Raw genomic sequence first — 18,013 nt, 5'->3', positions numbered from 1 at the left:
ATTTAAGCCGAAGGCTTTACTTTTATTCGTGTTTGCCAGATTTTCTAGAAAACCTATTGGCGACCCTGGGAAGCAAGGTTGCAGATTGGTGAATATATTCATGAATATGGACGATATCAGTTATGCCAGAAAGATTGCACATAATAATGTTCATTGTACGCAATCTGTCAAGCTTGTAAACAAGCACTGAACGAATGGTTGTCTTTCGACAGGTTACTTGCATGCATTCATTCGATGAATCTTGCTTTACTTTTAGCTACTTTTTAGATCACTTTTTGAAGCAAGTGTTACTGGCTGAGTTGGTTGACGAATAACCGGCGAAGATGCGTGATGAAGAGCAGGTATATCATTCTTTGTGAGGCATTCGTGAAGAAGAACAAAATATCTTAAGTAACATTTCGGGTTTTATTACACTCTTATGATGGCATTTAAGACCAAAATTTGTCTTGAAGACCACCATAAAGGCCCCCATACCCGTACGCATATGTTGGGTTGGAAATGAACAAAATGTTGGAGGGTCATTCCGGTCGGGCGGCGAGCCGAACATTTCCTTCTGTCAGTTTGGTTCGACGCACTCACACACCGGCGAGCGTGTTGGGCGAACATTAATTCACCAACATTTTCGGCCAACATGTACGTACGTACGTGCCTTACAACACAACACTGTTTTACTATATATGAAAGTTTTAAAATGAAACAAATTTAAAATATCGGCAACCCCAACAGAGCGTTTCAGTTCTATTTTTTTTAACAGTTGAGTTACAAAATTTGAAACTGGTATACAACAGTGTTCTATTCCTGCAGATATTTGAAACACGAGTAAAGCGGAGTTTCAAACAGATGGGATATTGTGTATGTGGCCAATGATAAGCAAAATACAAACATTTGACAGCCGGTTGTTTCATAATCGTTTTCGTTCAGAATGATACAAGTAATTTAAACAAATTTGGGGTGTGTTTCGGCCGACGGTTATTTGTTTGGTTGTTTCATATTGTAAAACCTGCTGTGAGTATAATACGTATGCAGGTTAGTACGAAATTATAGCAAAGGATTCTAAATTTCGCGGAGGCAGCACTATTGCTTTGCTATTAAAATAGTAGTAATGATGGATTTTCTTTATCGTTCATTAAAAGATGACATTCACATCACTATTCGCCGGTCCAGCAGAGCAAAGGGATGAAACCAAAGACGTCCATTGCTGAAGATTACCTGGGCCCTATTCTCACTCACCAAAATTTTTTGAGTGAGAGCACAATTTGCGATTCTCATTCACCTAGGTGACTCCACTCACCTGGGTGACTGTACAAATCAAATGGGGAGGGTAAGGTGAGGTGAGAGTGACTGTGAGAATAGAACGCAAGAGAGAAGTGAGGTGAGGTGAGGTAACTGTGAGAATAGAGCCCCTGGTATGGCTTCCACTTGTCGTCCGGACCAGGGGGATCATTCGGTAAGTAATTGTGCAACGGACAGGTAGGTGACCATCCCAGTTAACAATTTGGGTTTTATTCTACTCTTATGATGGTATTTAAGACCAAAATTGGTCTTCAAGACCACCATAAGAGTACAATAAAACTCACTTTGTTACTTGGGATGATTTAAAAAGCTGCTCTTGCTTCCTATTTTATGATCGATTTTACGCTCCTGCCAGTATATGTAGCTTAAAAAAAGTTACTTAGTTTGTTTCATTTATGCTAAAAAGGAGGTAAATGCATTACCGGGATCAAAACGACACAAACCACAACTGTGCTGCATGTTTGGAATTGAGTTTTTATCTGTTGCAGTCACCCATACGGCAGGCAACCATGTTTTCGTCGCCAACATCTCGTGTGTGCGAAAATTGAAAAGCATTTCACCACTTCGTTTCACTTGACTGCCAGCAGTGTGATTTGGGCCCGCTGTCAAATTTTGAGCCCTGGTCATCCTTTTGCTGTCACTTACTGCAGCTCGATATAGAGATGCCTATTGGGTGGTTGCAGTAGATAAGAATAGAGTTTCGAGACAGTGTTCAAACGTCATGGACCAAACACCATCCGCGGTAATACACATATGTAAAGAATTTGACACCAATAGATCCTGCCTGGTCCGGACAGAGTTTCGTTAAAGGCACGCGCCGAATTGCTACGTTGTGGCAGCGGTTGCGTAAATCTGACAGATAATGCTGAACAGACAGTGGAATGCTGGATAGTACTTACAAAGCCTGTTGAATAACATGTCTCCAATCAACTTGGTTGTGGGCTACCGCTCTCCAATTTCTTGGACACCGAGTACTTTCCACCAGATCTCGCTCCACATGGTCTAACCATCTTGCTCGCTATGTTCCTGGTCGTCTTGGTCCTATCCGACTTGAGGCAATCATCATCTTTGCAGGGTACTTGTCCGGTATCCTTGCAACATGCCCTACCCATCGTATCCGTTCAGCTTTAGCCACCTCTTGGATACTGGGTCCAGCATAGAACTATGCGAGTTCATGGTTTATCCTCCGCCTTCTTACTCCGTTCTCCTGTACGCCGCCGAAGATCGCATTAAGCACTCATCGTTCGAAAGTTCCGAGCACTCGCAAGTCCTCCTCCAGCTTGTCCATGCTTCAGGCCCGTAGAGAACAACCAGTCTAACAAGCGCATAAGCGTCTTGTACAGGGAGCATTTTGGGATGTTGAATAGTGATTATTCTAAACATAAATTGATCCCTTGTACACTCACCCAAGTGTCTATATGGAGTGTTTGTTAAAATTTTTGCGACAGATAATAATGTTTTGCAATCTTTTTACAAATCCCTCTTCCGCCTCACAAATAGAACAAAGTTAGGCAGGTGGCAGCACCGTTTCACACACCTAGCGAGTGACATATGACATTTGTTCCACACAAATCAACACGCATCTCTAAATAGGGGGAAAAGCAGGAAGGATTGTTTATGGGGTAATATCAGCCCATCGACATCTCCATATCGAGCTGCAGTAAACGTCAGCGACAGCATGTCCGGGGCTCAAAATTTGACAGCGGGCCCAAATCAGACTGCTCGCAGTTGAGTGAAACGCAGTGCTGACATGCTATCTCATTTTCGCACACACGAGATGTTGGCGGCGAAAACATGGTTGTCTGCCGATGAGGTGGGTAATATCAAATAGAACTGCCTTTAAAACTGGATTGCGGTTGCCTGCATTTTGTTTCATTTTTCACATGTTACAAAATTTAAAACTGTTATAAAATATAGAATAGAACAAACATTGTGCTGCACATGCCCTTAAGAGTACAATAAAATTTACATTGTTGCTTGGGTATGCTCGTTGCGTGCCAGCTTACTCGGCAGCACGTATAGTTAGTTGGCTAGTTTTTTCTAACTTAAATGTAAATAAATTTTATTATATTTCTAAAGCAATTTCTAATTATGTACATATTGCTATTGCAGTTGAAAACCGTAATAATCGACGTGCGGCTTTCGGTTTTATTCTTGCTCTATGTTTCGCAACTGTGTCGCACATGGTGCGCTGTATAGCGCATCAATGTGTGAACACAGCGCACCACGTGCGACGTAGTTGCGACACACAGAACAAGAATAAAACCGAAAGTCGCACGTCGATTATTACAGATTTCAACTGCAACATAAATAATTTGTGGAAACGAATCGCAATTTTTAGCGCATAAATAATTTTAGACTCCTACGGTGATTTGGAATTTTCCGTGCTTTTCCAGTTTTGGAAGCAGCCATTTTTGGTATCAAACTTTTTTGATTGACTAGCGCTCGTTTCTCTGCAATGATTTTTTTAGTAGTGATTGGTCTACTTGATGTGATCAGTAATATCGATTGATCAGATAGTGATATAAATGCCAAGGGTGCAAACGACCTGGGACGCGACTTTTGCTTTTGTATTTATAAGCTCAGCCCTTTTTCGCACAAAGCAGCGCAGTGTATTGTAATCGGTAATGATTGACATTTAATATCAATATCACTAAGACGCTGTTGATATTGAATTTCTAAAATGAAATGCTGAGAAATTATTGTGTAATTGTTTGATTGATATCTAACATGTAAGTTGTAACATGCAACATGTAAGTAGTACTTAGGTGCTGGTTCGCACCTAAGGAGTATGTAACATGTGTATGTATGTGTATGTATGTTACATAACTCATATTAGATGTTACATGACGCATGTTAAAAGTTACATGATGCATGTCAAAAGAAATATGACACACGTTAATATTTTAATGTTAAGGGGAAACTATCAGTCATTACTTTTCGTCGGGGAGCCCAATTTCGGAAGCAGTTTTTGGTCCCAAAAGCGTGGTACTGTTTATAAAAATGTATTCACTGCATTCTTCTTGGCAATCTGAGCACAGCAAATATATTTTCCTAAAAATAAAAAATAAGAAAACTTATCCAATTTAATTCTACTATGTGTATTTTATTCAATGACAGATACGTATTTCGCCTACGACTTGCAGGCTTCCTCAGTGTCTGTTTTCGAACTAAAAAAAGTTAGTTCGAAAACAGACACTGAGGAAGCCTGCAAGTCGTAGGCGAAATACGTATCTGTCATTGAATAAAATACACATAGTAGAATTAAATTGGATAAGTTTTCTTATTTTTTATTTTTAGGTTTCGTATTCTACTAAGACGCTCCAAAAACTTCAGTCAAATATATTTTCGTGAACAAAATTTTTGTTTCAAAAAAAAACTGGTTTTTAAATTTGCAGAATCGATGACGACTAATTTCGCCCTAATATTATGCTAACGTTCTCGCTTTCTGAAACTAATGCATGAATTCCTCACCTCATTACAAAATTAATTTAGATGCGATGCACCTAAAAATAATTATTACGGGTAGAGCGTGTTGTTTTCTTTTTCGATTGATACCGTCGATTCGGGTGAAATTGATCAGTCGGGTGAAATTGATCACCTTGGACCAACGAGTAAAAAACTCTTTATTCTACGTTTATACTGATTCATAAAGCTGAATATGCACCCATCCATATAAAGATTGAGTTACAGGTTAAAGTCACTTGGCTTTCAGCAAGATTGATCTTGTAAATGGCTTGATTTTTTAAAATTTACTATTTTGATCGAATCGCAATTTTCAACATGCCCGATAAAACTCCTTGCTGTTAACACAAATTTCGTTGCAGAAGGAAATTTTGATAGAACTAATTCGATTCTCTAATTATCTGGCTGTGCTTTGATAATTTCCATGAATAAAATTATGCGACAGAAATTGTTTGATTTGACCTGTTACGAAATAAAACGATTGATAACATCGTGAACTGAGGCAACATAGATTTCTAGATCGCTATGGGTGCGAAATGGAGCTGCCACCTGCGAAAGTTTATTCTTTCTGTGAAGCAGAATGGAGATTTATAAAAGGGTGCAAAAGACAGACAATACTTCGCGCAAATTTTACAAACGCTCCATATGGCAGTTGCATGAGAGTGCAAGAGATCGGTTTGTGCTTACATAGCGAAATGCAACTACACATTCAAAGAGACAGTCAAGCTCCCGTATATGAGGAGAATTAAATTATTTGTTTCACTAGATTGGTGAAGATTGTGTACGAAAATCGTACATTTACACATATATACAGCAATGTTTAAACAAAAACAAACGATTACGATGCTAAAATTGGCTTAATATCTTTTCTCTCGTTCATATTTATTTAGCAGATGCATCAACCATGCTAATGTAGAGCTGACTGTTTGATTTTTGTGCTAGTTGCTGTACGCGACATTGTTGCCTACATACAGGCAATATCTCTATTACGCCAGATTTTATACTTCACGTTAGGTTATTGCTGTCAGAGCGTATGGTTTAATAGCAATATCGTCTTGATTTCTACGTGATCAATTTCACCCGTTATTTGTAAATTTTCAATTTCACGATTACATTAAGTTTTATCTAAAAGAAAACTATTTATATAAGATATAGATGATACTGTCGTGTAGCCAGCACTACAGTACTTATTTTAAAATTGAATCATCTTCCTAAATATGTTTCTATTCAAAGATATTTAAAAAATACTCGAAAAAGTGATCAATTTCACCCGAATTCACGGTATGCTATGGCCAATTTTATATTAGAAATTGGAATTTTCAAATTGAAATTAAAAAATCGCAACGCTGCTTGTCATTAATTAGATGATGAAAATGATGAATTTTAGCGTTTGTTTTCGAGCAATGTCGCTCCACCACCACGATTCGCCATATTCATCGCGAATGGTTCACTGCGAATATTAATGAACGAATACATCCACTCAAAATATTCTGCACATAAATAATGGTAAATTTCTATATGAAAATCCGTATGATTATCATGTGCCACTAGTGATGTCCGGTAATCGCTCGATTAATCGAGTAATCGATTACAGCATGGAATAATCGAATAATTTCTAATCGAATAACGCCTAACACATAATCGAACTAATCGATTACAGTCGCATCGATTACTGACACGAATACTGCTTTTTTAGGTTTATGCTTGCTGAACTCAAAATGACGTGAAGCCCACATGGTAATTTTAACGGAAAGCTTAAATTAAACTTGTCGCGACTTCGAAGCTATACACGTTCTCTTTTACCCTCATGGAACTGGCCATCAGCGATGTCAGATCTTCAGATTTTTGTGCATGCTTGTGAGTGTGAGAGAAGAATGCTTTAAGATCTTTCTGTTTCTCGCACTCTTTAAGAAATTCCTATCTTGCTTTTGCTTCATTCATAGACTAAACTTATCCAAGTGGCAGCACCTTACCTTCGTATGTTGTACAGAACTGTTATCATTTTCCTGCTTCGGAAAAGTCGGGTATTTCCGGTTTCCGCAAACAAGTGGTACCAATTACAAGTAATAAACCCACTAGCAATAAAATTAGGTTACAAAGGGAATCAAAACAAAACACACAAAAACGTCAAACCAGAGTTGAGGTTATTTATTTACATGTATATATCAACAGACACAGTTGCCCTAATGATAAAAGAGTCGTCTTAATATTAAAATAATTTTTGTGCGTTGCACGTTACGCGACAAATGATAGTCGAAAACGGCTGACACTCTGTTGAAAACTTTTTGCAAGCCTATAATTGCACTGTTAGCACCATAGTTAGTTCGTCGGTGCGGTAGACGGAGTGTTGGAACCATCCTTAAAGTTCTGGAGGGGGCGTTTATGTTTATCAACTGGAGGATGTCTGGGCAGTCGATACGGGCTGTTAAAAAGTCTGCGACAGTCATTGCACGAGAGGTATCGCGGCGAAGCTGGAGTGTGTCGAGTCGGAGAAGTTGACAACGTTCCTCATAAGGAGTGACCTGCATAGGTTGTCTCCAAGGTAGAAGGCGTAGAGCATAGCGAACGAATCTACGTTGGATATTTTCGATCCGTAAAACAGCGTTGTTGTAGTGTGGGTTCCACACTGACGAGCAATATTCGAGAGGAGATCGCACTAATGAGCAGTATAAGGCAGTAAGGCATTGTATGTTTCGGAATTCTCTTGTCATGCGAATAATTAGACCGAGCATTCTAGAGGCTCTAGACACAATGAATGACATGTGCTGTTTATAAGTGAGATGGCAGTCCAGTATTACGCCTAGGTCCTTCACGTGATCGACTCGTGGGATCGGAGTTGAATCAAGGCTGTAATCAAAATTCAACGGCTGCAGTTTCCTGGTAAACGTCACTACTGAGCATTTTGATGGGTTGAGTAGCATGCGGTTTAGTGCACACCAATGCGCGAAAATGTCCAGTTGTTTCTGGAGGAGATGGGCATCGCCGATGCAGTTGATTTTCGAGAATAACTTCAGGTCGTCTGCAAACGTCAGTCGCGGGCAGTCGAGCAAGTTATGTACATCATTAAAATAAAGCAAGAAGACCAGCGGACCCAGATGGCTGCCTTGTGCAATCCCAGACGAGGCGGAGAATAGATCCGAGATCTCCTGACCGATCCTCACACGGATAGTTCGTCCTGTCAGATAAGATGTAAACCAGTTCAGCAAGCTCCCACAGAATCCGAGGCGATCCAGCTTGGCGACGGCAATACGATGGTTGACTTTGTCGAAGGCAGCGGAGAGATCAGTATATATTGCGTCAGTTTGCGAACGTTCAGTGAAGCTATCAGTCACGTAATTAGTGAAACAAAGCAAATTCGTAGTGCAGGATCGCTTTGGGAGGAAACCGTGTTGCTCGTTGGCTAACGTTTGTTGGCAATGGGAGAAGATTGGCTCGATGATTACTAACTCGAACAGCTTCGATACAGCACATAAGGCTGATATTCCCCTGTAGTTATCGACTTTTGTTCGATCTCCCTTTTTGAAAACTGGGAACATATAGGCTTGTTTCCATGCTTCAGGAAAACGTCCGCTGGCCAGAGATAGGCGAAACAGATGTGAGATTGGTGCAAGCAAACCGGTTATACAGTGTTTTATAAGTGTTGCAGGAATTCCGTCGGGGCCGGGAGAACTCGAATGCTTCATTTTGGCAGTTGCAGAGAGTACAACACGGTCGTCGAAATCGATAGATGAGATTGCGCGACCGGTAGGAATAACATTGTTAGCAGCAGTGTCGATTTGACTTGAAGTAAGTGTTTCATTACAAAAGACGCTAGAAAATTTCGTTGCAAAAAGTCTACAGATTGCGGGAGTATTATCTGCCGTCTCCCCGGCAAACTCTAGGGTAGTCGGTAGACTGGATTCTTTACGTTGCTGGTTGACAAATTTCCAAAATCGCTTGGGGTCGGATTTCAGTTTAGCTTCCATACGTCTCGTGTAATTGCGGTGACAGCGGCGACTAAGACGTCTATATGCATGGTTCAAATGTTGATAATGTTCACGTAGGTGAAGATTCCTGTTCGCGGAAAGTTTCCGGAAAATACCCCTTTTTACAGTTTTTAGTCGACGTAATTCCGGTGTTTGCCATGGAGGATGTTTAGAAGGCGTGCTCCGTGATTTAGGCACAAAGCGCTCGATTAGCTGGTTCATTAGCAAGGAGAATTCGTTGACTGCAATATTAATGTCGTGTTGATGTAAAACTATCGACCAGTTGAAGTTTTGTAATGCAAGCAAAAGTCCGTTGTAGTCGGCTTGACGGAAATTGTAACTAGATGGAGGAGGTGTTTCGTGGTAGTCAGGTCTTTGAGAGTTGTCGAGGGAGAGAACTAGTGGAGGATGGTGAGGTACGAGCTTGACTAGAGCGACGGGAGCAATCGTCAACCGAGGAGCAGATTCACTGGCGGAAACGAAGCATAAATCTAAACAGCGTCCATTTTCATTCGCGTTGCAGTTGATCTGAATCAGATTTGAGCAGCTGTAGCCGTCGAGCAGGTCGAGAGCGCAGGTGTGAAATGAAGAATGGTCAGGATCCGGGTAGGTAAAGCCGTTCCGAAAGGCGCGCCAGCAAATGTTAGGAAAATTAAAATCGCCGATAATGACTATTTCATCGCGCGGTTTAGCTTTCGCAGCGATCATCAACACTGAATTGAGATGGGACTCGATCAGCGTTTTGTCACGAGTACGATCGGGTGGAATATAAATGGTGCAAAGATATAAATTACGGTCCTTCAACTTTATAGATACCCAGACTTGCTCAATGTTGTTCCAAGCTACGTCGTTGACTCTGGATGCTTTCAGGCTACGGCGAACAGCAACGAGCACCCCTCCGCCGGTTTTTTTCGAGCTATTGTGAGGACCGCGGTCGCAGCGGAAGCCTTCGTATTCATGTCCCAAGAGTTGAGACTGTAGAGTGCGGTCGTCGAGCCAAGTTTCCGTTAACGCGATGACGTCGTAGAAACCTTCTGAGATGGCGAGAAAATAATCGTCGATGACAGTATTCATCCCGCAGGCATTCTGGTAGTATAACAGCAGTGATTCCTCGGCTGCACTCGACATGCATGAAGTTGATATTGGCCTATCGGGATGAGGTATTTCGGCCGGTGTAGGAGAGGTGACGTTACGGCTGGAACCATTGGCGAGAGTCAGATGACTTTCGCTGCCCACTAATAAAGCGTTTGAGTTCTGGCCTATTATCGTTGCAGTCGCATTCATCACATTGTTCGGTGCATCAGTTTCGATTGCGTCGCCATGGGAGTGTGGTCGGAAGATCTCCTCACCAGCCACGACCCTGGGGCCAGGACAACTAAAATGAGAAGAACTAGCTGAAGACTCGACGGGATCTTCCAGGATGCTGTCCACAGTGCGTCTGAAATTTCGACAAACATCAGGGCGAGAGAAGTCGGGAATGCACAGATACTTGCCTGAGATAGCAGGCTGGAAGACCCCTTCCAAACCACCGGATACAGGGCCGGGATGACTCTGTTGGCAGGATACTATTACATTGTTGCATGCAGGCTCATGAAGAACGGCAGATGGCTTAACTGTATCGTGGCCAGAAGGGGCTTCCATGATGCTTTGCTGCGTGCATCCCGACGTTGACAATGGTGAGAATGGCTGGCCTATTCGTCTACCTCTATACGATGAGCATGATCTGAGTCCACCGGCGGCATTCTTGATGAGATTTCCTTCGGCGAAATTTTGACAATCCTTGCAGCGTTTTTTGTCCGATAATCTTCGAACAGACGAAAACGTACATTTTCCGGCCATGTTTCGCAGCATAATGCTTTGTCCTTAAATTGTTGGTTGACTCCAATTTTGAAGGACACGAAGTTGAGTGTTGCAGGATCTTTCCCCGTAGGAACCAGCTTCACAACCTTAGGTTGATCTCCAGCATGCAACGCAAGACATTCAGTGACGAGACTAGCGATTTCCTTCTCAGTGGTAGATGGGTGAAATGCAGACAAATATATCCACGCCATGTCCTCATCTTGTTTCCGGTGGAGATTAACAGTTCTAATTGTATGAGCCGCTTTGGTCCCGTAGGTGTTAACAGTCATAGTAGAAGGCGGACTGACAGGATTGCCACTGTTTCCTCGTCGTCGTTTCGGCGTACTCTGCAGACCAGTCGAACGAGTAACATTAGGCCACGGGATCGGGGTAGCGTATGGCGTGTTAGCATTCGGTTTGGCATCAACTTTCGCTGTTAGGGCAGTTAAAGCTGTATGTAACTTATCGATATCGTCTCTCATCGATTGTATTGCTTTTGGCATAAACGATGAACATTTCCCATCAAAATCAGTTAACAGCGCTCGAAAATGACCACTCGAGAATAGTTCAGCGCACGGATCACACATCCAGAAAACGTTATTGCCACCAATGCCCAACGCCTCTCGTACAGGATCGTCCACTTTCGCACAAATGACATGGAAGGTAGCACCACAGAATCCTTGGCATACTATACGGTCAGAAGCAGTGACCGTCTTCTTGCAACGGTGACAAGCCATAATATTCGCAACAGGTATGAAATTTGCAATGCAATCCAAATTGAATGCGCCTAACGATATACTTCCGTACGGACTGATGAACCAACGATAGCTTGTATCCGACAGTGGGAGCAGCAGCCGTATGGAGGCTGAATGCGAATGAGTGATAGTTCGTCCCGGACAATAACAACACCACTTGCTCTTCGAACCGGACTAGAAAAATTGTTATTTTGCGGCAGATTTGCGTTTACAGCACAAGACTCGATAACGTCGATGCAGCTGTTGTCGATGTAAAACGGCGAAACACAAATCGGTAAATGACTGCACACTCGGTTACAAAGAAAATTGATAAAATAGTACACGATACGCAGCAGCGAAACACACTTGACAATGTAAACAATGCAACTGGTTAGGCACCGTGCAAGGTTAGGCACCGTGCAAAGGTTTATTCATGATATCTTTTATGTGCGAGAAAAAAAGAGAAAGAAATATTTCTGTTTGTGTTTTCACCGTTTTCAAGCAACTTTTGACGATCTTGACAACTCGGCATAGAGATTCCGTGTAAAGGCCCAAACAGAATGCTGCATCAACGCACCCCTCAGTGTCAATTTGACAGTAAACCCATTGGAAAACTGTCAGAATAACGCAGGCGGATGCGCTGACGCAGCATTCTGTTTAACCCCCCCTTCTCTATAACGAGATGCAGTGAACGTCAGCGACAGCATGTCCTGGGCTCAAAATTTGACAGCGGGCCCAAATCAAACTGTTCGCAGTTGAGTGAAACGCAGTGCTGACATGCTATCTCATTTTCGTACACACGAGATGTTGGCAGCGAAAACATGGTTGCCTGCCGATGGGGTGGTTTGGCCCTTAAGTGAAGTGCGAACAAACTTAAAACTCTCTTTGGCAAGGCAAACAGAGACTAATCGAATTCGCATGCGTGGGATTTCGCATGAGAACGAAAAGGTTCAAATATCTCTTTTTACATTTGTCATCGTGAATCATTTTTAAAATATTAGTTCTGTTGGTTGGTCCCGCTGGTTTCCGGTTTCTGTGCTATTATTTGAAATAACTTATTTTTCATTCTCAGGGGTACGCGTACAATTGGATGTGTTTTGCTTTTTGGTTGGAGATAGCCCATAGTTGATTTTTCGACTAACGAACCGTCCAATTAACGAATCCTTAAGCAAGCGAATCATTGCTGTATTTGATTTGAGCCAAAGCTTTTTTGAAAATTCATTTCGACAACTACCGCATACTAAACTGCTTCTCAGTTTACAGATACAACTTGTTTTTACAGGACAGGTCAGTAATAACTAAAGCGAGGATACCATTTTCAAGCTTGAACGATAATTATAAGCTGTTGCTATCCAATGAAGCAATAGCGCACGTAATACAAGACATAAGTAGGTCAGTGAAATTCACCCACAACGGACTTTGTTGATTTAGAGTTCCAAATAATACACCCCCAAGTTGGTAGTACCAGCTTTGTTGGATGAGTTATCCAACATACAGATAAAAAGTTATTTTCATTGAAAATAATTTTACAAATAAAAACCAGGATTTCAATGAATTTTTATCTAAAAATACTGGAAACCATCTGCCGTCAGCAATCCCAAATCTATCAACAGCAAGAGAGTTACAATGCAACGGTGTTCGATTTTTACTACGCTTTATCCACCACCTATACTGCCGCTACTCACATAACAGTCCCATTTTCTATGGAGTTTCCTATATTAATGGGACTGCCATGCGAGTAGCGGCAGTATACACAACGAGTAATCGAAGTTTCGTCGATTACCCGATTAATCACAGACGATTAATCGTGTCGAATAACAATTGATAAAAAACTATTCGATTACTCGTTAATCGATTAACTGAGAAAATCGGACATCACTATGTGCCACATATAAACACAATCCGCCTACTGTGTTATCTGACTCACTGCGAATATGCGTTGTGTTCGCAGGATCGTGTTGGTTCGAAAGGTTTCGAAAAATATCGCCCTTGTATCGAAAATATCGTTAATTTTGATCACTAAAAATAACGTACTTAAACTTTATATTTCAAGTGCCAGTAGTACGTAATAATTGTATTGTGAAACTGAATTGTTATTTATGCAACTTTTTACAAGTTAAATGCAATAACCAAAGCACCATTTATAAAAAATCGTTTGTTATCGATATTAACTGCATATGCGTTATAAACGAATAAAACGAATGGTTACGTTTTATTTCAATAACACGTATATTCGCAGTGAATCAGGTAAACCAGTAGAAGTACACATACAAATTATACGCATATGAATAGTATGTGCAAATTTTAATGATAATTGTTAAAAACACATAAATGATAACTGTTTAGCACATAAAATTTATTTGCTGGGCATATTGCAAAAATCTAGACATCGAAACTATACGAAAAGTTTCCTCAGTGTACATAGAACATAAAGCGAACAATCGCAAATGAACGGCAAACTTTATTACGAGCAAGCATCGAAGATTACTGGTGAATCGCACATAAGCCGAACTTGTATGCGTGGATTCGTGTAAGTTCAGGAATTAAGTTGAATTCGTGCGTTACCCAATGTATGCACGCAAAGCTTCACTCAAGGCGCAAACCACTACATTCACTTGGTCGAGTACTGCCGTTATTGAAAGCTTCATGAATACTCGAATCAATAAATTTCTGCAACATTGCTGGAAGAATAGGTACTCAAACACTTTCTAAAGTATTTTGAACAATGTGAATGAAGCGCGGCATGGGCTTCCAGGAATATTTTTCCGTAATTAGTTCCGTAATATTTCGAAAAGAATTTGATTTTCTTCTCATCTCCACCATCTACCGACTTTGTTCCGAATTTTAGTATTCATCGTCGGAAGTATCGTGACCTGATAAACAACTTTGTCGAAAACATCAACCTTCTATCTCGTCATGGCTCTGAGATATCGCCAAATGAATTAAATTTCAGCATATGCGACATCTAGCGGACTAGTTCCTAACTTAGGTGTCCGTTACCAAATGCGTCTTGACTTTACAAACAACTTTGTAGTAAATAGCAACCTTCTAGTTCATTACCGTTCCGAAATATTCCTAAATGAATTTACATCCTTCCTTATTAGTGCCAACTACTGTGTTACCTGACACTGCGAAATGCGTTGTATTCGCGGGATCGTGTTGGTTCGAAAGGTTTCGAAAAATATCGCCCATGTATCGAAAATATCGTTAATTTTGATCACTAAAAATAACGTACTTAAACGTTATATTTCATGTGTCAGTAGTACGCAATAGTTGTATTGTGAAACTGAATTGTTATTTATGCAACTTTTTACGAATTAAATGCAATAACAAAAGCACAACTTACAAAAAATCGTTTGTTATCGATATTAACTGCATATGCGTTATAAACGAATAAAGCGTATGGTTACGTTTTATTTCAATAATACGCAAATTCGCAGTGAGTCAGGTAAAACAGTAGCGAATCTGTTCCGAAGATTGTTGTATATCACCGGAAGTGCCTTGGCAAGATAAGCAACTTTGTCGAAAACCGCAACCTTCTATCTCTTCACAAACTTGAGGTAGCGTTCGCCGTGTACTTAATACACGACGCGACCATTTGTGTAACTTTTTTCATTTCAGAAGAAGTTACGTTAGTGGTCGCGCTGGTGTACTGAGTACACGCTATTTTGACAAGCAAGTTTCGACCACTTTTTTATTTCTTTTTCCAATATTTTGGAATTGTTGAAGGCGAAGAGTAGATCTTCGAATACAACCAAAACTTGGTGTAATTTGATTAAAATTTCGATGAGTTTTTCGCGTTTTTCGAAAACGCGTGTAATAAGTACACTAGTGCGACCGCTCTAGGGTTAAGAACGCTCTTAGTGGGGGAGGGGACTTTTGCCGTCGAGAGAACCTTCCCTGGCACCAAAAACCCCTATATGCAAATTTTCACTCCGATCGGTTCAGTAGTTTTCGATTCTAAAAGGAACATAGGGACAGACAGACAGACAGACAGACAGACAGACAGACAGACAGACAGACAGACAGACAGACAGACAGACAGACAGACAGACAGACAGACAGACAGACAGACAGACAGACAGACAGACAGACAGACAGACAGACAGACAGACAGACAGACAGACAGACAGACAGACAGACAGACAGACAGACAGACAGACAGACAGACAGACAGACAGACAGACAGACAGACAGACAGACAGACAGACAGACAGACAGACAGACAGACAGACAGACAGACAGACAGACAGACAGACAGACAGACAGACAGACAGACAGACAGACAGACAGACAGACAGACAGACAGACAGACAGACAGACAGACAGACAGACAGACAGACAGACAGACAGACAGACAGACAGACAGACAGACAGACAGACAGACAGACAGACAGACAGACAGACAGACAGACAGACAGACAGACAGACAGACAGACAGACAGACAGACAGACAGACAGACAGACAGACAGACAGACAGACAGACAGACAGACAGACAGACAGACAGACAGACAGACAGACAGACAGACAGACAGACAGACAGACAGACAGACAGACAGACAGACAGACAGACAGACAGACAGACAGACAGACAGACAGACAGACAGACAGACAGACAGACAGACAGACAGACAGACAGACAGACAGACAGACAGACAGACAGACAGACAGACAGACAGACAGACAGACAGACAGACAGACAGACAGACAGACAGACAGACAGACAGACAGACAGACAGACAGACAGACAGACAGACAGACAGACAGACAGACAGACAGACAGACAGACAGACAGACAGACAGACAGACAGACAGACAGACAGACAGACAGACAGACAGACAGACAGACAGACAGACAGACAGACAGACAGACAGACAGACAGACAGACAGACAGACAGACAGACAGACAGACAGACAGACAGACAGACAGACAGACAGACAGACAGACAGACAGACAGACAGACAGACAGACAGACAGACAGACAGACAGACAGACAGACAGACAGACAGACAGACAGACAGACAGACAGACAGACAGACAGACAGACAGACAGACAGACAGACAGACAGACAGACAGACAGACAGACAGACAGACAGACAGACAGACAGACAGACAGACAGACAGACAGACAGACAGACAGACAGACAGACAGACAGACAGACAGACAGACAGACAGACAGACAGACAGACAGACAGACAGACAGACAGACAGACAGACAGACAGACAGACAGACAGACAGACAGACAGACAGACAGACAGACAGACAGACAGACAGACAGACAGACAGACAGACAGACAGACAGACAGACAGACAGACAGACAGACAGACAGACAGACAGACAGACAGACAGACAGACAGACAGACAGACAGACAGACAGACAGACAGACAGACAGACAGACAGACAGACAGACAGACAGACAGACAGACAGACAGACAGACAGACAGACAGACAGACAGACAGACAGACAGACAGACAGACAGACAGACAGACAGACAGACAGACAGACAGACAGACAGACAGACAGACAGACAGACAGACAGACAGACAGACAGACAGACAGACAGACAGACAGACAGACAGACAGACAGACAGACAGACAGACAGACAGACAGACAGACAGACAGACAGACAGACAGACAGACAGACAGACAGACAGACAGACAGACAGACAGACAGACAGACAGACAGACAGACAGACAGACAGACAGACAGACAGACAGACAGACAGACAGACAGACAGACAGACAGACAGACAGACAGACAGACAGACAGACAGACAGACAGACAGACAGACAGACAGACAGACAGACAGACAGACAGACAGACAGACAGACAGACAGACAGACAGACAGACAGACAGACAGACAGACAGACAGACAGACAGACAGACAGACAGACAGACAGACAGACAGACAGACAGACAGACAGACAGACAGACAGACAGACAGACAGACAGACAGACAGACAGACAGACAGACAGACAGACAGACAGACAGACAGACAGACAGACAGACAGACAGACAGACAGACAGACAGACAGACAGACAGACAGACAGACAGACAGACAGACAGACAGACAGACAGACAGACAGACAGACAGACAGACAGACAGACAGACAGACAGACAGACAGACAGACAGACAGACAGACAGACAGACAGACAGACAGACAGACAGACAGACAGACAGACAGACAGACAGACAGACAGACAGACAGACAGACAGACAGACAGACAGACAGACAGACAGACAGACAGACAGACAGACAGACAGACAGACAGACAGACAGACAGACAGACAGACAGACAGACAGACAGACAGACAGACAGACAGACAGACAGACAGACAGACAGACAGACAGACAGACAGACAGACAGACAGACAGACAGACAGACAGACAGACAGACAGACAGACAGACAGACAGACAGACAGACAGACAGACAGACAGACAGACAGACAGACAGACAGACAGACAGACAGACAGACAGACAGACAGACAGACAGACAGACAGACAGACAGACAGACAGACAGACAGACAGACAGACAGACAGACAGACAGACAGACAGACAGACAGACAGACAGACAGACAGACAGACAGACAGACAGACAGACAGACAGACAGACAGACAGACAGACAGACAGACAGACAGACAGACAGACAGACAGACAGACAGACAGACAGACAGACAGACAGACAGACAGACAG

General features: G+C 42.3%; 2 protein-coding genes across 2 annotated transcripts; both read right to left on the bottom strand.

Annotated features, from left to right (window-relative positions):
• Positions 1-6,141: 6,141 nt before the first annotated feature.
• On the bottom strand, positions 6,142-10,364 carry LOC128735881 (uncharacterized). The gene is made up of 2 exons (XM_053830364.1): positions 7,696-10,364; positions 6,142-6,208 (listed from the first exon to the last, which is right to left on the bottom strand). The coding sequence occupies exons 1-2, from the start codon at positions 10,362-10,364 to the stop codon at positions 6,142-6,144; spliced, it is 2,736 nt and encodes a 911-aa protein (XP_053686339.1).
• A 50-nt stretch (positions 10,365-10,414) lies between these two features.
• LOC128735880 (uncharacterized) lies at positions 10,415-11,299 on the bottom strand. The gene has a single exon (XM_053830363.1). The coding sequence runs from the start codon at positions 11,297-11,299 to the stop codon at positions 10,415-10,417; it is 885 nt and encodes a 294-aa protein (XP_053686338.1).
• Positions 11,300-18,013: the final 6,714 nt, after the last annotated feature.

This window comes from Sabethes cyaneus, chromosome 2, assembly GCF_943734655.1.
Source record: "Sabethes cyaneus chromosome 2, idSabCyanKW18_F2, whole genome shotgun sequence".
NCBI lineage: Eukaryota > Metazoa > Arthropoda > Insecta > Diptera > Culicidae > Sabethes > Sabethes cyaneus.
Note: the sequence above shows the minus strand (reverse complement) of the source record. Positions and strands in the feature narration are given on the sequence as shown.